Below are 20,717 nucleotides of genomic sequence, written 5' to 3' on the forward strand. Positions count from 1 at the left end.
TCTCAGGTTACACTTGCTTTCTAGACGCTAAAGCTCGAGTCCTCTCAGTTGGTTCCCACATCGCTCTTCAAACCCTCGAGCCCTCGCATCGTTGACTCTAACAACATGGATGTTGCCCTCGCCTCTAGCTCCTGCTAGTGTTGTGATCGGCTGCAGTGACACCGTCTTCTGATCTAGTTCTTCTCTTCTCTTCTCTTCTCTCTCCTCCATCTTTCTCCTCCCCTCCTCCCCATCTTTCTTGAACGCGGCATAAGCATGCAGGTCTTCCCGTGCGAACTATGAACCCCTTTCATGGTGGGTACCCCACAACTTGTTTTACCACCCTTCCATTTCTTTTATGACCCCTTATTTATCCTCAAATTACCCACCCTTTACAGTCTTTAAATTAACTATACCCCTACATTTTGTTCTTCCACCCCTCTTTTTTGTGGTACCACCCCTGCTGTTTCCCATGACTTGCTTGATTCCGAGACCCCACCACCTGGAACGCTCCACGTCGAGTACCCCCACTTCTTAGGTCTTAAAGAGGGGTACATGGGGGGTACTCCTCACCCCACGGGTCTGATCGAAAATCTCTCGTTGACCTCGACGCCTTCCAGAAGAGGTTACCACCCCTACCCTCTTTTTGACTCATGTTAACACTATTTCAGGGGTGGGTAGTATTTGCTCGAACTTTCCTCAGGTTCGAGAAGGTCTGGGTGGGTACGTCGAGGGGTGGGTAGGTATCTTATGTGTCAGGCTATTTAAGGGGGGTAGGGTAGTCTGTACTCTGATGAGGGTAGCGGTACCGGGCCAGGATGGAGGTGTAGCCGATGTCAAGAACTTAAAAGGGTGGGTGCTGATGTCCAGGGGGTAGGGGTGGTAATGCGGTAGTATGTGTTTTAGCAAGGTGATATAGAACGAAGGGGGTAGGGGTTACTGATAACCCCCTTTCGACATTTGATAAGTAGGGGTAGTCAATGTAGAAATGCCCATAGGAAGGGGTCGATTACGCCGCCGGGCGCTGCCCGGTCATCATCGGCTTTTGGTTGGCGGCCCGGCGGCGTCATGCACTGAGATGATAATGCGACTCATAACCTTCGAAGTTCCCTCTTGTTCCCTTCTCCTCTTAGCAGGTTTCTTACCATGCTCGAAACTTGTTCTCATAATTTCAAAATTTACCATAAAATTTAATTGACAAAGACAACGTTTCAGAGCAAAAAGCGCGGGAAATCTAGTGCTACGCATGCAGAAGAGCGATGGAGAACGAGAAGAGCGGGAGAGGGAGAGGGAGAGGGAGAGGGAGAGGGAGAGAGAGGAGGGAGAGAGAGGGGAAGAGAAGGGTGGGGGAGGTTCAGGGAAAGAGGCAGGGAAGGCAAGAGGGAGAGGGAGAGAGGTGTGGGATAGGGGGAGAGGCAGGGTGGGGGAGGAGGGGGAGGGAGAGAGAGTGAGGGAGGAGGGGGAGAGGGATGCAAAGGGAAGAGAGGGAGGGAGGGAGGGAGGGTGGGAGGGAGGGAGGGAGGGAGTGATTCCATGCTTCAGTTTTTTGTTCAATGAGGATATCTTACATGAATGATACCTATAAAAGAGTAGCAGCAACACCAGTTGATCAGCTTGTGATGTCTTGTAACCGTTTGCATGTCGTTTCATCGCTGATCGTCTTGTGCAGTTTGTGGAAGGGAGAGATCTGCGTCACATCCTAGCGATTGAGTCAAGGTGGTGCCTTGAGCATGCAAATCTACGAAGTCAAGTGCGGGAACAAAGATGGAGGATTCATGGGGAAGCTTGAGTTCAAGGATGATGGAGCTTACTGGGAGGCAAGCAGTTACTCCTGAATCGCTCTTGGTCACTGGTGGTGTGGCAGGCAAACGAGATGTCGTATACCGTTAAGATCATGAAAGCCGATGTTGAGCGAGCAGAATGGTGTGCTCATACTTGGCTCGTGCTGCCAGAATAGTAAGAGTTATATTTCAAGGTGCCGAACGGGAAAGACTGGTCAGCTGAGATTGATCCAATCGAATGGATCAGTGACAAGGTTTGCCTTGATCGACCGTTCAATCACGGACATGCTCATTTAAGACAGATTCGAGGGATTCGAGCCCAGCGAATCAAAGAACTTGAAGGTGAAGGCAGATGTGTTTCGATTCTGGTGAATCTGTTGCCAGGAAACCTGTTCCAAGCTTTTCAAAGTTGAACTCAAGACAGTCAAAGTATGCCTGCCAGCCACTCGACAGAATCCAGTCTGACATGAAGTTCTAGGTTGATGTACAAGGGAAAAACTTTGGAAAATTGAAGTTGGAAGGGGAAGAACTGAATTTCCACGTAGAATTATTTTTCTATGCGGTTGCATTTCTCGTAAACTCAAGTTCCAGATCGATGGAAAGAAAGCTTTCGATATCTCGTTGTCGGACTTGTCCAACTCTCAGGTGAAATGGCTTACTGTCTGTCATGCTGTCGACTGAAGACGATCCAGGTCATTCCGCAAAAAGATGAAATGGTTCTTGAGTTCAGACAAACGGAGGGCCTGAGCAAGGTAAATGCGAGAAATCAAAAACCTTTACACCGGTTGAACTCATGTCAATCGTGTTTCAGAGACATGAAAGTCTTATCGAAATGAGGTTCTACGTGCCCCCAACAGAGGGTATGGACGAAGACGATGCTGATGTATTCGCTCCGCACACAACTAGGATGATTCTCTGATCCGTGTTCAATTGCAGAGCAACAAGAAGGGAGTCGAAATCTTTCATGATAGAATCAAAGAATACGTCTCCAAGGAATCCGGGGGCGAAAAGATCAGTATTTTCACACAGGTCAGGTGTCGCTCACCCAAGACCACTTTCGACGTTTCTTTGTACTTGAACATCTTCAAGCTCCATGGGTCTTCCTATGACTTCAGCGTCAAGTGAGTTGAACGAGCTCCCAAAGGCAATCAGACCTCAAAGTATGGCAGGTACAAGCACGTCACAAAGTTGTGCAAGGTCCCGTCTGTGCAAGGAGCTCGGGTATATGTCGTTGATTCCCGATCGTCACATGAAACGTGTTGTTTGCTCAGGGAACGCTCCTCATCTTGTCGCTGGACCCTCCACTCAGAAAGGGACAGGTGAGTTGATGGCAGTGAAGCTTCGCAGTGACTTTGGCTCAAGACGATGTATCATCATGTGGTCCTTCATTTTCCAGAAAAGGATGAGGATGACAAGGTCCCTTGACTGCCAGACTGTCTCATGAATGAGCTTCCGTCTAGGTTCCTGTAACTCTTCCCAAGAACTTCGACTGGAAGGACATTCCGGGCAAGGTTGTAAGATGGAGTATCCTTCGAGAAAACCTCAACGCGGAAACAGGTGAAGGATGCGATTCAGCCGACGATGACTGGCAAGAGCGTCGACATCCTTGGCAGTCTCTTTCAGTTCTTGGCGTTGGCGTCCGAATCTAAGTTGAAGGTCGCCGGTCATTCCTTGAGTGTTTGTTGGATTCACTTCATCACTTCACAGCTCTACGAAAAATCTCAATTCCAATCAAATCGAGACGAAGGTGGACATTGCTGGAATCATTCTATCCTCAAGTTGACACTTTCACTACAGAAAGTTTTGCAGTGTCTGCCTGTATTGGTGCATCCAAAGGATATCTCTACTTTCTGGACAAGTGTTTTGTCTTCCTTGAATCGGTAGTTTCAATTTCCTGTTGGCTTGTTCAGGCAAGGTTTGACCCGTGCTGTTTCTGTTTTGCTCAGCCACCTCAAGTCATCATGTACGAGCAAGTTGAAACAATCGTGTTCGACAGAAAGGATCAGTTCACACAGGTTTGTATCCTATGCAAATCTGATTCCTTGCCTCGTCTGATGGGAGGGTCTGCGAATAGTCAACGACTTTCGATTTCAAGATCAAGCTAGACAATGGGAAGAGCCAGGTACGAAAGAAAATTTCAAGGAGTTTGTGTCTCATTGGAGATTGCAGGACTTCAACAACATTAACAAGTCCGAGTTGAAGAACATTCGGGGATGGTGAGTGCTCTCTGAAGGATTGGAAAGTCAGAGGTCAGAAGCCTCTGACTCGCTGGCCCGCCAGGTTCAGGAGTGTGTGCGAGCACATGTTCGACGGCAAGAAGATGAGGATCGAAGATGATGACTCAGACGAAGAGGAAGAACTTAAGGTACCCGCGACTCTGATGAGCCTCCGGTCGTGACAGCGCGAGAAGGATGCGGGGAATGATGACGACGACAAGCACATCAAGAACCGTCTGGCGGCGGAAGCTGGTGCCATCAGTCGGTCGGCGGTCATAGAGGATGATGTTGTCGTGTGCAGGTCAAGATGACGAGGATGACGAATCCTCCTCCGAGGATGAAGACTTCGAGGGCAAGTCTGAGTCCAGCAGGTGAAGTCGCTAAGGGTCGTTTCGAGGTTTTGAAGCTTGTATGTCAGTGAGGAGAGCAGCGCGGATGAGGAGGGATCGAGGTGCGGATGAGCAACTCACAGCCTCGTCCCTGCATGTACTCACTCATGAGCAGCGAGGGAGAGAGCGACGAGGACACGAAGAAGAAGAGCAAGAAGGTGAAGGGCAGCAGCTGGTCGTTGCCTTCCGCCTCACCTTGCCCAGGCGCCCAAGTCGAAGGAGGTGAAGGCGAAGAAATCCAAGAAGGAGGAGAAGGAGGAGGTCTGCAAACCGCTGCCCCTGGCTGTGCTGATGTTTGAGGACCAGACTTCAACCAAGCGGCAAAAGAAAGATCCGAATGCGCCCAAGAGGCCGAAATCTGCCTGGCTTCTCTTCTGTGATGCTAAGCGAGAGGACGTGGGTTGAGTCGCTCCATCGGCTGGTGTGCTGAGATGTTTCGACTACAGATCGTCAAAGAGAACCCTGATATCAAGTTCACTGAGGTCAACGGAAAGATCTCTGAGATCTGGAAGAACTTGTCGTCTGATGAGAAGAAGCCCTTCGAGGTCCTGGCGTCGACCCGCGTCTCCTGCTGACGTTTCTCACTGGACCCCAGGAGGAGGCCGCGAAACTTGCGTCCAAGTACAAGGAGGACAAGGCCAAGTACGACAAGGAGAACCCCAGCAGCAGCGGTGGGGCCGGCAAGAAGCGAAAGGGGGAGGACGAGAAGGAGGTAGCGGCTTCGCCCTGCATGTCAAAGTGCTTGACTGCCATGACAGGGGAAGGCCAAGAAGGCCAAGAAGGACCCCAATGCTCCCAAGAGAGGGCAAAACGCGTACATGCTGTGGTCGCAAGAAGCTCGTGAGAAGATGAGGAAGGTGAAGAGAGTCGCTGCTGCTCCCCGAGCTCACGACGCGCAGGCCAACCCCGACTTGCCCATGAAGGCGGTGATGCAGCAGCTGGGAGAAAAGTGGAAGGAGATCGTATGGCAAGGCTCGTAGCCGTCGTAGCTCTAACGATGTTCCAAGGATGCCGAGGAGAAGAAGGAGTGGGAGGAGAAGGCTAGAGAGGTCCGACGTGCGCGCGCCTTGGTCGACGTAACGTGAGATGGCAGGACAAGGAACGGTTCAAACGGGAGACGGAGGAGTACAAGAAGAAAGGTCCCTCGCTCGAAGAGTTCGAGAAGGCGGGAGAGGAAGACTCAGGTACCACAGCAGACACTCTGACGCTCCTCCTCACGCCTTGCAGGTGAATCGGAGGACTCTGATTGAAACTTCATCGGCCGCACTTGAACCTCCATGCTCTATGTGTAAATGTTTCTACGAGAGCGACAGACAGACACGCCGATGCTTCACTGTCATTGCGATAACAAACTTGTGTCCTGTCACTCTAGTCGTCTTCGACGTCGTTGATGTCGTAGGGACCAAGCTTCGAATCCTGCGCCTCGTTTCATCATGCTGGACTCTCAGGGTGAGCCACTCACTTCCCCGCTTCCCGTCACAGTCTTCTTCATCGCAAACTCTGATGGCTGCACGTTGCCCTGCCGCATCATGTCAGTCTCTTCTTAGCCGCAGCAGGGGCCTGACCGCCTCGATCATCTTCTCGACAGGAGCGTCGAAGTCAGGATGCCTCCTGCGCTCTCGTAAGCGCTATCAGGTCGAGCGAGAGAAAACGACGAGGGCAGCAATGGGGGGAGCGTTGGGAGTCAAACCTTCGGAAGTTGTCCATGGGCTGCACGTCAGGAGGCTGCTCGTTCACGTGGATGTTGCCAGCCTCGGCCTGGCGAGCGCATGAGCCAGGAGGAGCTGAGAGGGAGAGAAGAGAGACAGGGGGAGAGGAAGAAGGGGAAGGGGACGGGGAAGGGGAGGGGGCGGGGGCGGGCTCACAATCTTCTCGAGGGGAGCATCGAAGAACGCGGGCTCAAACACCGGGCTGTCAATATCGCCTGCAGGACCGTCAGGTCGCTCACAAGTGGGCTCGGTGACTTTCACCTCCTACAGCAGCTGCGACTCCCTTTCCCTTGACGTTTCCTGCACGAGCGTCAGCAACACACACATGCTGGGCTTGTCCAGCTCACCGGCCTCGAGCATCTTCTCGGGAGGAGAGTCGAAGTCAGGATGGTTCCTTCCCGCACAGTTAGCCATGCAGCGGGCGAACAGCATCGCAGTTTACCTGCGGAAGTTGTCCATGGGCTTGACGTCGGGAGGAGGCTCGTTGACGTGGAGCTTGCCGGCTGAGGCGAGCCTCTCCTCGGGAGCATCGAAGTAAGGATGGTGCCTCTCCTCTCCCTCGGGGTTCACGTCAAACTGCCACGAGCATCAGGCAAGTCACTTGTATCCTCCGCTCTCCCACCACTTCCTTCCCCATGCGGAGCTGAAGCCTCTTGCTCGAAGAGCAGCATGGTGCGGGCGCAGTGTTGCGAAGCCTCAACGACGTGGAGGACAGGAAGGCAGTTGATGTCTACTCCACTCACCCGTCAGCAACTCTCAGCTCTGCTTCCTCCGCTTCACCTGGGCGAAGCAAGAGACAGCGGCAAGCAGCAATGCACAGCGCATTCTCGTCGTCTGGAATGCAAACGTGCATTCAGTCTCAGCCGCAAGCGATGCAATCATAGTTCAACACCCATGCATGAGCGCCCCTTAACCACTAAACCTTAAACCACGACTGTCTATGCCTGCCTGCCTGCCTGCCTGCCTGCCTGCCTGCCTGCCTGCCTGCCTTCCGAACTAGCGTATTGCCAGTCGCAAAGCTTTCCGTCACAAAGATGCTACATGTAAGGATTCATCCCTCAGGCTAGGATATACATGTTCACTCTTGATCTTGTTTCATCATTATCTTCTGCATTTCTCTTGTATGAACCTCTCTGTTCCAATCTCCTTCCTGATGCCTTTTCCATTCTCTTTGTTCCATTTCAACCCCTGTCTCCATTTCCATCTCCCTTCTTCATGGTCCTCGCCCTTCATCCTCCATCCACCATCCTTGGTCGCTGATACTTCATCGTCATCAATCGCCATGTTCCATGTCAGCGCATCTTTTCCTCTTCTCCTTCTCTGTCATCGCCATCTTCGCTTCCGCACCCACGCAGCTGCTTCCTCTCTCATGGCCACCCTGCAAGCCCCCTGCGTGTTATTAACCTATATATCTTCTAATAAAGTATCACTGATGGATCCCATATAACAGATATCTGTTAAAATAACAAAGAATTAAATTTTTGGATTATTGGCTCAAGTCTTTATTTTATTTAAGTAAGATCAAGGTTATAAACTGCATCCTTGATTTCTTCGTTGTCCTTTAGGAAACATATCCCTTAATAAGTCATATAATGTCTAGGCAATTGCTCTGATTAGACTATTAGCAACCTATAAAGTTATTTATTAGTCTAATAGACGATATTTCCATCGCCTACGTTCGCCTGGCAGCTTCAATCCTTGGACCTCTAAGAATATTCGACCAACTAAATATGTGTTTCAAATTATTTGTTGTAATTTCAAATTTAGCATGTACATTTCTGGATTCCTGTTTCGTACATCTGGCCTGCCAACGATGTGATGCGACCCTTGCTGTGTTTTCAATATATATTTTTGTCTCAATGGAAAAGTTCAAATTTCAAAAAACATTTTCAATAGTACCAACATCGTTTTGGAAAGGGCTGACCTCTGGGAAATTTCGTTGCAACACTTGGAATATGTTCTCTATAATTTCAAATATACAGGACAAAATGAAATTGACGAAACAAGTCACAAGAACTAACCCACTCTGACCCGGCATCACTTGAATCGCGTTGTAGTACAAAAACTGAGGCCGCCGGGCCCGGCCCCGGCTCGGAGTGGCGCCGCGGCGCGGGCGGCCCGGCCCGGACTCCGGCGGGCCGGGCCCGGGGGGCCGGCAGCCGCTGAGCGGCCCGCAGCAGCCTGCCACTGCCCGGCCGGCCAGTGCCACGGTCACCGGACGGACTCCCGGCCGCGCGGTGGTACGGTGCCTGTTGCCAGTGGCGGGGGCCCAGAGCCTGGCTGTTCCCGAATCCCGGTCAGCCTTACGCGGCGCGGCTGCTATCAAACCTATCAGGATCAGTGTGGATTTTGCTTCTTATCATATTCTTGAATCATCTCCAGGCTCTCTCCTCTGTACCGGGCCCCCGGCGATCCTGTTCCCCTTTGGAATCTGTGCCACGACTGTGTGAGACGCCTCTGTGCCGGGCCAGTCCAGGAGTCGCTTTCAGTGAGTCTCAGTGTGTGTGAGAAGTGAGAACCGCTTCCCTTTTAGTAGACTGAGAAGTCCAATGTAAGTTCCGAAGTTCTTGTTGAACTGCGCTGACTCAGTGAAGGTTCAACTTGAGAAACTTGTAGGTGTGACTCTTGTGTGTGTTTGTGTCTTAGTTCGGGTGTGCTTGAGGCGAATACTGTCTTGAAGTTGCAATAAACTCTACTAGAAGTGCATCCTTGTCATCCGCTTTGCTCGGTCTCCCGTTTTCAAATCCATCGGCCCATTTCAAAATTATACTCTACTGTCGTGCATTGGAACATGTACCGACATGAGCCTGCAACAATCTTGATATTTGGACTCAACCTCTCTCGCTCTTCTCTCCTGTTCGGTCTCCTGCTTCCTCATCGTATTCCTCGTTTCCAAGCCGAATCCCATCATGTTAGCAACACTCTTGTACAGAAGGTCCTGCTTGACGGTTTCCTTGTACTCCTCGAGCATCCACGAGCCTACTCTCATTTCCTCGATCTTTTCTATCATTTCCTGCTCAGAATACTCGTCCAAGGACAGAAGGTCCTTTTAGCTGACCTCTCCCCATCCTTCAAGGAAGTCCTCTATCTCGTCCCCTGCTCTCTTCATAGTAAAGTCGCACCTTCTCTCGTTCCCGTCAACCACCTGTATCAGGCTAACAGGACCCGCACTTCAGATCGTACGCACATCACCCTCCATCTCGCTTCCATGCTCTTCCATAGCAGGAAACATGTCGTCATTGTCGTCTTCCCTGTCACCGGAGGGCCTAGGATCCAACCCAAACATCCTTCCTTGCACACCTTCCCTCAAGGAAACGCCATTGCTCATTGAAGCTTTCCCTGCAGTAGAGCATCAGCTGCCCTGCTGGCCCAGGACTTGGATTCAGTAATGCTCGATCGTTGGTGAAAATTTTACGATCCTCCCTCTATCCTGCTTGACTAAGATCCAAATTTGTCTCTAACGAGGGAAGGATCTTGGCCCATGCGATCAAGTCCAGCATCTGACTCTGTCCAAGCAGTTCTTTTCACTGAAAAACCACTTTTGGATGGTGCACCTGTTTCAATTGAAGACGGTTTCGAAGCTGCTCCTCTTTCTTGCGAAGCTGCTCCTTTTCTTTACGAAGTACGGCTTGTCTCCTCGGATCCTGTAGACCTAAACACATGATCTCTTCCCCGATCTGCTTGATCTCTTTGTCTACCCCTTTGATCTCTTTCTCTCCCCCCTTGCAGAGCTCGTTTGGAATCCTCCCCTCAAACATGTCGCAGACGACTAGCAAGCTACACATGGCAGGTCACTGGCACGTAGGAAGCAGCAAGGAACCTGATGGGGCCCAACTCGTCTCTTTCCATTGGTAGGTGATTTCTTCAGGATCATATTTTTATGTGTTCGGTTTTAGAGGGATCTACCAGAATTTATAGAACTTTATCTTCAACAATAAATATACTATAAAATATCGAGTAAAAGAGTGTCCCGCCGGCGTTTGCTCCATGCCGCCGTGACTGCAATCTTTTACTCAAAGTTAAGTAACTTACATAAACAATATTTTACTCAAAGTTAAGTAAAATATCATACGGCCCCCAGTTCCTCCCTCATCATAATTGGACGGCCTCCTGCACCAGGCGCCGATACAAGGAAGATATTCGGTAGGGGTAGTCAGCGACGGTTGTCGGGTGGGGGGGATGGGGGAGGTTCACTCTGGGCTTGTAGTCATTGAGATCATTATCTGGGAATAATGCAGGACTTGAAGAATATCATACCCTTGGTATGTATGGTAGTATTACTCAAGGTCCCTAAATTGAGTACGAGGGGGTAGTGTAGGGAGGTGTCTGGACTATATGATAGTAGTAGGCCAACGCGCGCCGTGCCCTGCCCGGCCCCGCCGGACCTCCGGGGATTTCACATTCAGGGGGTAGGGGTACTCAAGGACTGAATCTCCTTGGGGATAACAGGGGGTGATTTTGTGGAAGTGAGGAGGTGGGGATTAGAGGTACTGCAAGGTGGCGTTAGGGAAGGGACGCTGCTTTCGTGTCGTCTGTGCGTAGCAAAAGGTTTGAGCGGAAAATGAGGGAGGGGAAAGGATGGCGCTTTGAGATTAGAGACCCACTTAGTAAATCCTCCCTTCCTACCCCACCCCATATAAACTCTTGGGGTCTGCTAGAAACACACTAGAGAGAATCATGTAGTCACCTAACCGATGCGACTCTCCGGAAATGACCCCCTACCCTCTTTTATGGGAAAAGTACCGGTGCTGTTCCATTAGAAGAGTTTCGAAAAAACAAGTTTTCGATTGGAAAAGGTTGCAGATACACATAAAAAGATTGAAAAGACTTGGTTTCGTTTCTGATTACAGATTGCATGACAAGGAACAAACTGGTAGCTCAACCCCACCCCACCCTACCCCCATCCATCAGCACCCCACCCTGACATTGAGAACCCCCTCATATATTTGTATTGGATGAGAAAAGACAGACCACGGGTTCTTGCACCTGTCATTGGTTCAATTTTTGTACCCTTTTACCACTACCCCTACCCATCATCCTAGCCCACTCCCAATTGATTCTCCCGGACTACCCACTCTACTCTCTCGTCAGTAGTGTCTGGTCCTCACCCTACCCCCCGCTTTACTCGAGTCCTGATATACCTGAATCCCCCCATATAAAACCTTCACTGCCCTGACCGCTCGTCTATCCCCATCAAGCATGCATTTCGGAGGAAGCAAAGCTGTTCTCTCCCCGGTCCGTCTTCTCTTCGCAAGAGGATTCCCTGTCCGCCTCATCCAGTCCATCTCTCACCAGACAAGCCCCGTCGGCTCCCAGCCCGCCGAGTACGCTGCAGCAAACCGTGGAACAGAGACGCTGGATTACTCCCGAGAGATCTCTCACCCCAATGAGCTCATGGCCTTCCGAGTGGTCAACGCGCCTCTGATGAGCAAACAACCATGCAAAGATGACATCATCACCTGGGACGACCTCTTTCACAAAAATGACCTGTATTATAGACAGTAGCTTGGAATCGGACTCTTTGAAGGTCCTGGTTCCTGCAGCACCGACGAGCCATGGCCTGTTATGCCAAGGAGCTCTATGTATTCTAGGCTAGTAACCATTAACAAGTTCTTGTCTATCATGTCAATGAACTGAATGTATTTTATCCCTTTGTCTATCAGTTGGCAACACTCGTGGCAACACTCGGTGTTGCCTGCGCTCCGTGATGGTGCTGCGGAACTGGGTAGGAGGAAATGTCTGAGAGACACCACAACATTTTGTGCTTGACCTCAAACTCAATCACAATCATCATGAGCATCTCCAGAACGAGAGGTTTGCAGAAGGAGACAACTAACGAGTTAACATGATGGAGTACTCACGTTGTAGTGAGCGAGCCCATTGCTTCCGAGCTGCCTTCACGAGGATTCCTGCCCTACCAAGAGTTCTCGGACCCGACATGATACGAACCGATACAAGTCAACTGATTTTAGTTTACTATCTTTGTCGTTAAAACTACGATCATCATGGTCCGTTGAGAGCTGGCCAATGCCAACACAGGTGTAGGCCATACACGATACTTGTGGAAAGTGGAAATCACTCCAATGCATATTTCACTGCAAAAGAAATGTCAATGTCATTTGCATCGTTGTAACAAAGATCGCTTTACCGAATACGAGACTGTACACTAGGTGGTATTGTGCCAACAGGCAGTTACCAAATCTTCTTTTCTGTGCTGATGCTGATCTCAGGCTCGGGAAAGTTGTTGGTTTCCATGTAGAGATTCGAGTTGAGTCCCTTGCTCATGGACATCCAACTGACGTCTTTGTCTCTGCTCTCGCATCGCGCTCTCACCATCCTCGCCATGTCTGATCTGCTCTCCAGGCAGCTCTCAATCTCCTTTACCTTGTCTGAAACCAGCAGGTTCTGCAGGACCTTCTCCTTGGAGGTTCTTCGCTTGCTCAGTGTTCGGGTTGGTGGCTGCTGCCTGACAGTCAAGCAGCGCAGTGCTAACAAGCAAGCTCACAGCATGGATGGATACCAGAACGCAGGACAGCTTGGGAGAACTGAGCACAGCCCGATGGAAGTCATTCAAGCCCTTTGTTAGTGACATGCTTCAGCTGCTGCTACTTGAAGAATCAATCTCAATCCTTGAACCAACTTGTACCAGTCCCTACTGAGATTAGATAGCGATATCGCTCGTATGACTTGAAAGGCAGCAGAAAAGGCAATCAGTAGAATTTGCAACACGATTGCAATGTTGAGAGTACTTTCGATGTGACGAGTCTGGAATCGAATGTCAGAGGACAAACTGCGGTTTTGCTTTCGATAGGTACGGGATGGGACGGGGAGAAGGGACGTGAGGGAGTGAAGGAAACGAAAGGGAGGGAAGGGAAGGAGAGGCAAGAGAAGGGGAGACAATGGAGGGAAGGGGAGAAGGGAAGGAGCGAGAAGGGCAGGGAGGCAAGGCAATGCAAGGCAAGGAGGGGAGGGGAGGCACAGAGAGCTTGTGCTGCTGTCGCAAAGGAGGGGGGCGGAAGGGGGAATAGAGTAACAAGGGGTAGGGGTGAAGTCAAAAATTCACTTACGGGGTGGGTAGTCAAAAGTATTGTTACCTCAAGGGATCAAAAAATCACTAGAAAGTAGGGGTACTTGTGTGTTTTATCAAAGATATCATCAGGGTCATGGGTGGGGTATAATTGAAGATGGGGGTAGGGGTACAGAATTTTGGTACAGATGACCACAAGTTCGCTGGCCCGGGCCGCCGGGCCGGGTGCTCCGGGCCGCGGCCCGCCCACTCAAGTTAGCATGACAATTTCTTGCACCCTAGACCCCATGGTCTCAAGTTTTCTAAGTGGCTCTATAAGTAAAATCAGCTATCCTTCTATGTGGAGTCTTCCCGTTCCTACCACGCGCTCCAATGGCGGCGGCGGCGGCGGCGGCAAGAGGGCAGGTGAAGAGGAGAGGAGGAACGGAGAGATGATGAGGGGAGAGGAGGGAGGAGGGAGGATGGAAGGAGAGGGAGGGAGAAGAGGGCGAAGAGGAAGGGGGACACGGCGGCAGGAGTGGGAAGCAGAGGGTGGAGGGAGAGGAGAAGCAGGAGAAGACTGAAAGAGAGGATGCAGACAGAGAGAAAAGGTTTTTGAAATGAGGAGAGCCGTTGTTCGAGATGGAGAAAGATGAAGTGTTGGTTGTAGAACATGATGGAAAGGCGAGGCATGGAGAAGCTAGAGGACGAGCAAGACATTTGGGACCTCACACACAGAGTGAGGAAGGATGGAGTTGGGCCAGGAGATGGCAGCTAACTGGTTCATTGTGCAGGAGGCGCTTGAAAATTTTCTGGAAGGATGGCAGAACGCGCTGATCCACATGGCGACTCCTCATGCAAACCTGACCAGAGCAGCTGAGGAGCTCAAAGTCAGGCCCCCCCTCCTCCTCTCTTCCCCCCCCCCTCTCCTCCTTCTCTCCTCCTGAGTCCGTCAGGCTCATGGTGCCTCTTGTTCTTGACTTGAGTTGCAGGATCTTCGCCTTCACTTCAACCTTCACCTCAAGGAGCTCGAGTCACTTGCTGCTGCCGTAGACTCCGCTGATGGCCAGGTCGTCTCGTCGTCTCGTCGTCTCGTCCTCGTCCTCCTCTCCACCCCCTCGCCATCACCTACTCCTGCTGCTGCTGCTGCTGCTGCTGCTGCTGCTGCTGCTGCTGCTGCTGCTGCTGCTGCTGCTGCTGCTGCTGCTGCTGCTGCTGCTGCTGCTGCTGCTGCTGCTGCTGCTGCTGCTGCTGCTGCTGCTGCTGCTGCTGCTGCTGCTGCTGCTGCTGCTGCTGCTGCTGCTGCTGCTGCTGCTGCTGCTGCTGCTGCTGCTGCTGCTGCTGCTGCTCCTCCTCCTCCTCCTCCTCCTCCTGCTCCCCCCACCTCCCGCTCCTTCCTCCCGCTCCTCCTCACGTCCCCTCGTCTTCCTCCTTTTCTAACCTGCCTTCTTCTCACCGATCTCTCTCCTCTGACCTCAAACACCATGATCTTGCGATGGCTCTTCTTCGCTCATCCTTGTCTCTTCCTCTTCCCCCCCCCTTGCTGTGCTCTTCTCAGTGCCATGCAGGAAACGAGTGCAGCATCGGAAGAGCTGATCGGCAAACGAGATGCGTTGAAGGAGGAGGTCAGTGGACGGAAGGGGGGGGGCGGAGGAGGAAACGGGAAGGGAGGGGGAGGGGTGGACTCCTGTAAAGTTTGACCGCAATGCCAGTTGAAGGAGAAACAAGCGACGCTGAAGCAAGTCATCGACAAGCTCCGGCACCTCCAGAGCGACCTGACGGTTCTGACTTGCGCGACTGCCGTGCAGGAGTGAAGGAGTGGATGACGATGCAGCTGTATCATAGACGGGAGGGAATACCATGAACAAAGGGCAGAAGCAGCCGGGGAGCAGCAGGAAGAGAGATGGAGAGAGAGAGAGAGAGACAGTGAGGGAGAGAGAGGCGATGCTTCGTTGCTGGAAGAGGAGGGAGAGGGAGAGAGCAATGGAAAGCACACGAGGATGATACGAGATGTTGTGAGGTCAACAAGATACGATGACAAGGGAAAAAGTTTACTCTAAACTTCTGTACATCCACCATAGCGACGAGCACTACTTCCCGTCGCTTCCACCATCTGCCATTCAAGTCAGTGACATATCCACATCGCTCCTGTTGTCTCGCCAGCTCGAGCCCCAGCTGTATCATCTCGTCAGTGATCCCCTCCTCCCCAACCACCATTCTTACGTGTTGCCGCTTCTCCACTTGACATTGTTCGTTCCGTACTCCTCATCATCGCGCTGCTGCCTCCATCGTTGCTTGCGAGTATCGACCCTCCTAACGTAGCTCTCCCTTCTGACGCAAACCCGCCGAGCATGTTCATCGCAGTTCCCTGCTGCAGCCCCGCGAGGATGGGAGGCAGTTGCTGCTGCCCCTGCCACATGTCAGGCACTGTCCTCGGCGCTGCCATGTTGCCCAGCATGCTGCTTCCTCCCTGGTTTTGGAGAAGTTGCAGCTGAAGGAGGAGGGAGAGCTGGTCTTGCCGCTGCAGTTGCAAGTACTGCAGCTGTGCGATCTGCGCGCTTGTCTTGGCGATCTCGTTGAGCGCAATCTGCAGACTCTCCCGCTGCGAGTAGTTCTGCGAGCTGGAGTTGGAGCTGGAATCTGACACATCGGTGTTGTCTGCGGGGCAGGAGCCGCTGGTGGTGACCGGGGAGGTTTCCGACGTGCTGTTGGTCTTGCCGTCCGACATCTCCTGCCGTCCGACATCGTCGCTCGAGTTGTCGTCGTTGAGCGCGTCCATGGAGATCCGACTTGACTCGCTGCTCTGCGAACCCTCCCCCATGCTCGTCTTCTCCCCGTCCTCGATCTTGGACCTGAGCTCTTCGTTCAGCACTCGGATAGCCTTCTCCTCCATCTCGCACAGCTGCTTCCTCTTGGCGCCCTCCTTCCCTCTGCTGCTCTCCCCCTCCTGACTCGAGTTGCCCACGTTGTTCCCGCCCTTCTGAAAGTTCCTATGCCTCCTGGGCTTCGTGTCCTTGGACCCCGACGGCCTTCCAGGTTGTCGCCTCACGATCTGCTCGTCCTGCAGTCGCTCCTCCGGCGTCCACAACGATTTCGTTGCTTGTGTCCAGGTCCGCCTGTCCCAGATGTCTCGCACCGTCTTGGAGCTGATCCCGTATCGTCTTCCTACGAAGCAGCTCTCCACCGTTTTGTGCCCCAACCCCGAGATCTTCTCAGAGTAGATCTTGAAAGCCAGCTCAGCATTGAGGATGCGTTTCTTCCCCTGCAGCCTCTTCTGAGAGCCCTCCCCGTCCTGCTCCTGATCCGAACTGAAGACATCGGGCCGAGCGGCTGCCTGGGCCGAGGCCTCTCCCTGGTTGTCTGGGACAGACGTGTTTTGCTGCTCACTGCGATCAGTAGCACTCATCACTCAACAAAAACAATCTTTACAAACAAGGTACAACTCAAAGACACAGCGACCGAAGTTCGGCCTTACCCATCACCTCATACTAAGATCAGCCTTCTTTTTGTGTTCGGATTCCTTTGGGGTGTTCTGAGCCCAACAAACGCGACGAAGAACGATTTCTTCCTGTTTATCCCAGTTGATGTTGTGAAGAGAGCAAGCTTATGATAAATCGATTGCTCCACAGATAAATCTCATCGATTTCTTCCTGGAACAAACTTCAGTGAGGATGCGGAGAAAGGCTCATAGAATTAGTTCAAATAGTTTCGAGGTTGATAAGACATCAGGACAAGGCTAAGCGTCTGCGAGAGAGTCGCAGAGCAATACAAGGGAAGATTTAGTCTCGATGGATTGGAACATTCATATTAGAAAGCGATGGCTCTTCGAAGCCAAGAAGGAATTCCACAACACAGCACATATAACAAGAGGACATTATCATCGAGTGATTTGCCTCTGGTTGGGGAAGCAATGTTTATGCTCGAAAAGGCTACGAGTAAATCCTATCGACCCTATTCAATACCAATTGTTGCATCTTCTTCTTTTATCTCGTCTCCTTCTTCTCCTCCCCTCTCCTGTCCTCTCCCTTTTTCTTCATCTCTCATTGCTCGCCTCGCCTCTCCTCCCCCCCCCCTCCCCTCCCCTCCCCTCTCATTCGCTCGCTTCCCCTTCCCATCCCATCCCGTTGCTTCCCCTCCCTTACTCTCTTCTCTCCGTCTTTGTTCTGTCCTGCTCTGCCCTTGGCTCCTCCCCTTTCCGTCGTTCTTCTCCTCTCCTTCCTCGTCTAGCCATGCTCGCTGCTCTCTTCTCCCTTGAAACGCTGTAGTTTCCATCCGTACCCCATTTGAGCGATTCCAACCAATTTGTCCATCTAATATTGAATAATTCAGATGACCACTACAAATATTTGGTAATTTTGATCTTAAAACAGATGTAATCGGGGTACACTTCACCCTACCCCGTCGGATATGCACGCTAACACCTTGAAGTTCAAGTACCCCCCTTTTGAGCCTGTTTTTGATACTTAAGTACCGGTGTTACCACATACCACCCTTCTTCAGGTGCGGGACAATTTTTTGGGGTAGATTTCCTAGGACATCGATAGTCCCTGTTGTAACAGCTAGGTCATAGGAAATGCTATTCCCCCCAGAAAAACCTCTCTTTGAAAAAAGGGTCTTCCAGGGTAGGGTTGGGTGCAATGTCTCCCCAAATAGACCCACCCTTTTTACCATAGAAAATGGATCATGGGTGGGGTGAATTCATGACCCCGACCCCTTCAAGTGGAAGGGATAATTTATAGAACGCTGCTAAAACCTTCTTTTAAACGACTGGTTGAAACGTCAGAAGACCTGGTTTCAAAAAACCTCTATTGAAAAGAAGTGATTTAGAAGGGAATTCAAGAAAAAAAAGAATAAAAATAATCTCTGCAGGGCAGTGAAATGCATGTCTTATGACATCTCACTATTATTTGATGCTGCCCCAACGCCCCCGGGGTAATTTATATGACGCTCTCCACAGCTTGAAATCGAGTGGTTTAGCAGGGAATATCTTTTTTTTCTCAACATTCCAGTCTAAAACTAGAGAACTCCGAGGCAGACTCGTCTTTGGCCGTCGGAGCGGATCTTGCTAGCCAAAACGCGTGACCGTTAAGAACAAACAACGGCCAATCCTCGTTACAAATTGAAACCGTCATTGACCGTTAACACAACGGTCATAAGCATGTTTTACTCAAAGTTTTAAGTAAAAGTAGAGTGAGTACGATCACCGATCGGAACCTCACCGGGCCCGGGCCCGGGCCTGGGCCGGCCTGCCGACTCAGAGCCGAGGGGACTCAGTCAAGGCCTAAAGGTGAGGGAGCGAACAATCGAGGCAGGGAAAGGGAGGAGGAGGAGGCAGGAGGCAGGAGGCAGAAGGCAGGAGGCAGGAGGCAGGAGGAGGAGCAGGAGGCAGGAGGAGGAGCAGGAGGCAGGAGGAGGCAGGAGGCAGGAGGAGGAGGAGGAGCAGGAGCAGGAGCAGGAGGCCGGAGGAAGAGCAGGAGGCAGGAGGAGGCAGAGAAAGGGAGGAGGAGCATGAGGCAGGAGGCAGGAGACAGGAGCAGGAGGAAGAGCAGGATGCAGGATGCAGGAGGCAGGAGGCAGGAGGAGGAGGAGGAGGAGGAGAAGGAGGCAGGAGGCAAGAGGCAGGATGCAAGAGGCAGGAGGAAGAGCAGGATGCAGGAGGAAGAGCAAGGGGCAGGAGGAGGCAGAGCAGGAGGCAGGAGGCAGGAGGCAGGAGGAGGCAGGAGGCAGGAGGCAAGAGGCAGGAGGAAGAGCAGGATGCAGGAGGTAGGATGCAGGATGCAGGAGGCAGGAGGAGGCAGGAGGCAGGAGGCAGGAGGATGCAGGAGGCAGGAGGCAGGAGGAAGAGCAGGGGGCAGAAGGAAGAGCAAGGGGCAGGAAGAGGCAGAGAAAGGGAGGCAGAGGCAGGAGGCAGGAGGCAGGAGGCAGGAGGCAGGAGGCAGGAGCAGGAGCAGGGGGCAGGGGGCAGGAGGCAGGGAGTTTGAAGAGGACCATAGAAAGAGAGAGAAAGATGAGGGATTGGGCGAAGGGATAAACCTTTAAAGAGGTGGGAAGGAGGGGAATGGAGGAGATAGAGAGGGTATGTGAAGCAGAAGAGGGAGAGGGAGAGGCGAGGAGGGTAGATGAGGACTATCAAGTGAGAAATTCTGATGAGAGGTATAGGAGGGGAGTATCAGGGTCTTGAAAGATCAAGATAATTGATGGTTGACGATTGAACTCAGGTCGGCGCAAACCTGGTCGAGCATCGACAGGATGGAGGAAAGGAAGTTGATGGAGAGAAGCTGGTGAGATTGTTCATTGCGCGTGAGGACCGCCTGGTTGTCTCAGTGGAGACGGAGGAGTCAGCCCTTGAGAGCTGTTGCTGCCAATCTCTGTTACCGGCATGGCACCAACACTGAGGCAGCTTGCTGTTTGCTTCGCACTGCTCCTTAACTTGCCTTCCATCCTGTGCTTCTCTCCCTCGCCTGCTTTTGCGCGAGCATGGAGCATCCGAGGTGCAAGGAAGAGCATGGGTAGGCCTCATGCCAGACTGGGAGGAGGAGTCAAGCTGCGGATGGCGATGCAGGAAGCTGAGGAAGGAGGAGCAGGAGGAAGAGGAGGAGGAGGTCAGAGCACGAGCGTGATGCTGACCCGGGAGTGGTTCGCCTCCTCTAACGTCATGGGGGATCTGCTCACAGACGACGGCATCCCTGTGGCGCAGCTCAGCCAGACGAGTCGCTTCAACTGGTGGAACGAGCTGCTGACTCTATGGGGCAGTCGCGTGCTGGAGCGCATCACGAACCGGATGGCCTTCACCATCGCCTGCTCCATCGCCGTGACCACCTTCATCAACCTCGGCGACATGCCCAGCAGCGGCTTCACCTACGTCACCGAGTTCGAGATCCCCGGGTGGCCCCACGAGCTCATCGGCGGTTTCCTCTCTATCCTCCTTGTCTTCCGCACGGACCAGGCGTACGACAGGTTCTGGGAGGGCAGGAGGAAGTGGGCCGAGCTGTCCTCCACCTGCCGTGACATGGGCCGCATCGCCATCTCGAACCTCGACAGGCGGACGGCAGCTGAGCTGCTTGCCAGCATCGCCGTCTTCCCCGTGACCCTCAAGCAGCACCTGCGGGGCACGAGCAACAGCCGGGAGATTGCGACCGTGATCAACACGTACCTCCCTGCCAACAGCTCCCTCATCGACATCGTCGCCTCCTCCCGCACGATGCCTGTCACTGTCCTCCTCAGCATGTCAAACTGCATCTCCAAGTTGCGCCTTGCGCCCCGGCACGAGCACCTGGAGATCGTCTGGCAGCTGCTGGAGCAGCGGGTGGACAAGCTCGCATCGATCGTGAGCGACTGCGAGAAAATCAAGTGTACTCCCCTCCCCTCTCCTACTCCCGCTACGCCAGCCGCTTCTTCTCCATCTACACCCTCACCCTCCCCTTCGCGCTGGTCAAGGACACGAGCCCCGTGCTCGTCCCCTTCATCACAGCCTTCGTCAGCTGGGTCCTGTTTGTCACCGACGAGATCGGTCACGTCATCGAAGAACCGTTCGGCAACGGACTCGCCAAGGACCCGGACACCATCTCGGGCAAGGGACAGGTGCGCCCTCCGTCCTTGCTCCTCTTCCTCCTCCTCCTCCTCTCTCTCTCTCTCTC

The 20,717-nt window shown here is 52.5% G+C and overlaps 7 protein-coding genes across 7 annotated transcripts; 4 read left to right on the top strand and 3 right to left on the bottom strand.

Annotated features, from left to right (window-relative positions):
- Positions 1–1,852: 1,852 nt before the first annotated feature.
- SSRP1 (FACT complex subunit ssrp1) lies at positions 1,853–5,615 on the top strand (the record flags this gene model as incomplete). Its single annotated transcript, XM_005819639.1, has 32 exons — positions 1,853–1,902; positions 1,955–2,014; positions 2,063–2,102; positions 2,145–2,189; positions 2,239–2,301; positions 2,352–2,405; positions 2,453–2,512; positions 2,572–2,643; positions 2,697–2,881; positions 2,930–2,981; positions 3,032–3,079; positions 3,123–3,176; positions 3,221–3,271; positions 3,318–3,507; positions 3,558–3,640; positions 3,707–3,775; positions 3,835–3,882; positions 3,930–3,976; positions 4,041–4,125; positions 4,171–4,228; positions 4,278–4,347; positions 4,395–4,427; positions 4,481–4,523; positions 4,570–4,626; positions 4,672–4,761; positions 4,812–4,910; positions 4,961–5,077; positions 5,124–5,222; positions 5,265–5,327; positions 5,373–5,414; positions 5,459–5,549; positions 5,593–5,615. The coding sequence occupies 32 exons, from the start codon at positions 1,853–1,855 to the stop codon at positions 5,613–5,615; spliced, it is 2,241 nt and encodes a 746-aa protein (XP_005819696.1).
- A 62-nt stretch (positions 5,616–5,677) lies between these two features.
- Positions 5,678–6,911, bottom strand: GUITHDRAFT_166643 (hypothetical protein). The gene is made up of 10 exons (XM_005819640.1): positions 6,855–6,911; positions 6,697–6,804; positions 6,517–6,650; positions 6,422–6,468; positions 6,336–6,374; positions 6,231–6,289; positions 6,056–6,123; positions 5,931–5,976; positions 5,828–5,884; positions 5,678–5,781 (listed from the first exon to the last, which is right to left on the bottom strand). The coding sequence occupies exons 1-10, from the start codon at positions 6,897–6,899 to the stop codon at positions 5,734–5,736; spliced, it is 651 nt and encodes a 216-aa protein (XP_005819697.1). The 5' UTR covers positions 6,900–6,911; the 3' UTR covers positions 5,678–5,733.
- A 4,357-nt stretch (positions 6,912–11,268) lies between these two features.
- Positions 11,269–11,720, top strand: GUITHDRAFT_156260 (hypothetical protein). The gene has a single exon (XM_005819641.1). The coding sequence runs from the start codon at positions 11,274–11,276 to the stop codon at positions 11,577–11,579; it is 306 nt and encodes a 101-aa protein (XP_005819698.1). The 5' UTR covers positions 11,269–11,273; the 3' UTR covers positions 11,580–11,720.
- Positions 11,721–12,266: 546 nt separating this feature from the next.
- GUITHDRAFT_121118 (hypothetical protein) lies at positions 12,267–12,666 on the bottom strand (the record flags this gene model as incomplete). The annotated part of the gene is made up of 2 exons (XM_005819642.1): positions 12,267–12,536; positions 12,580–12,666. The coding sequence occupies 2 exons, from the start codon at positions 12,664–12,666 to the stop codon at positions 12,267–12,269; spliced, it is 357 nt and encodes a 118-aa protein (XP_005819699.1).
- A 1,087-nt stretch (positions 12,667–13,753) lies between these two features.
- Positions 13,754–14,894, top strand: GUITHDRAFT_121119 (hypothetical protein; the record flags this gene model as incomplete). The annotated part of the gene is made up of 5 exons (XM_005819643.1): positions 13,754–13,819; positions 13,875–13,970; positions 14,073–14,150; positions 14,649–14,705; positions 14,793–14,894. The coding sequence occupies 5 exons, from the start codon at positions 13,754–13,756 to the stop codon at positions 14,892–14,894; spliced, it is 399 nt and encodes a 132-aa protein (XP_005819700.1).
- A 311-nt stretch (positions 14,895–15,205) lies between these two features.
- Positions 15,206–16,486, bottom strand: GUITHDRAFT_121120 (hypothetical protein; the record flags this gene model as incomplete). Its single annotated transcript, XM_005819644.1, has 2 exons — positions 15,206–15,255; positions 15,304–16,486. The coding sequence occupies 2 exons, from the start codon at positions 16,484–16,486 to the stop codon at positions 15,206–15,208; spliced, it is 1,233 nt and encodes a 410-aa protein (XP_005819701.1).
- A 2,973-nt stretch (positions 16,487–19,459) lies between these two features.
- GUITHDRAFT_148434 (hypothetical protein) lies at positions 19,460–20,661 on the top strand (the record flags this gene model as incomplete). The annotated part of the gene is made up of 2 exons (XM_005819645.1): positions 19,460–20,430; positions 20,469–20,661. Coding segments are annotated over 2 exons (1,164 nt in total), but the record flags the coding sequence as incomplete, so codon positions are not given.
- Between the last annotated feature and the right edge of the window lie 56 nt (positions 20,662–20,717).

This window comes from Guillardia theta, assembly GCF_000315625.1.
Source record: "Guillardia theta CCMP2712 unplaced genomic scaffold GUITHscaffold_213, whole genome shotgun sequence".
Classification (NCBI taxonomy): domain Eukaryota; class Cryptophyceae; order Pyrenomonadales; family Geminigeraceae; genus Guillardia; species Guillardia theta.

Coding starts and splice junctions, on each gene's coding strand:
- GUITHDRAFT_156260 (XM_005819641.1), top strand. CDS start 11,274: ATGCATTTCGGAGGAAGCAAAGCTGTTCTCTCCCCGGTCCGTCTTCTC.
- GUITHDRAFT_166643 (XM_005819640.1), bottom strand. CDS start 6,899: ATGCGCTGTGCATTGCTGCTTGCCGCTGTCTCTTGCTTCGCCCAG. Junction 6,124..6,230: donor ATGCTCCCCTCGAGAAGATT/GTGAGCCCGCCC, acceptor TGCGCTCGCCAG/GCCGAGGCTGGCAACATCCA. Junction 5,885..5,930: donor TCGAGAAGATGATCGAGGCG/GTCAGGCCCCTG, acceptor ATGATGCGGCAG/GGCAACGTGCAGCCATCAGA.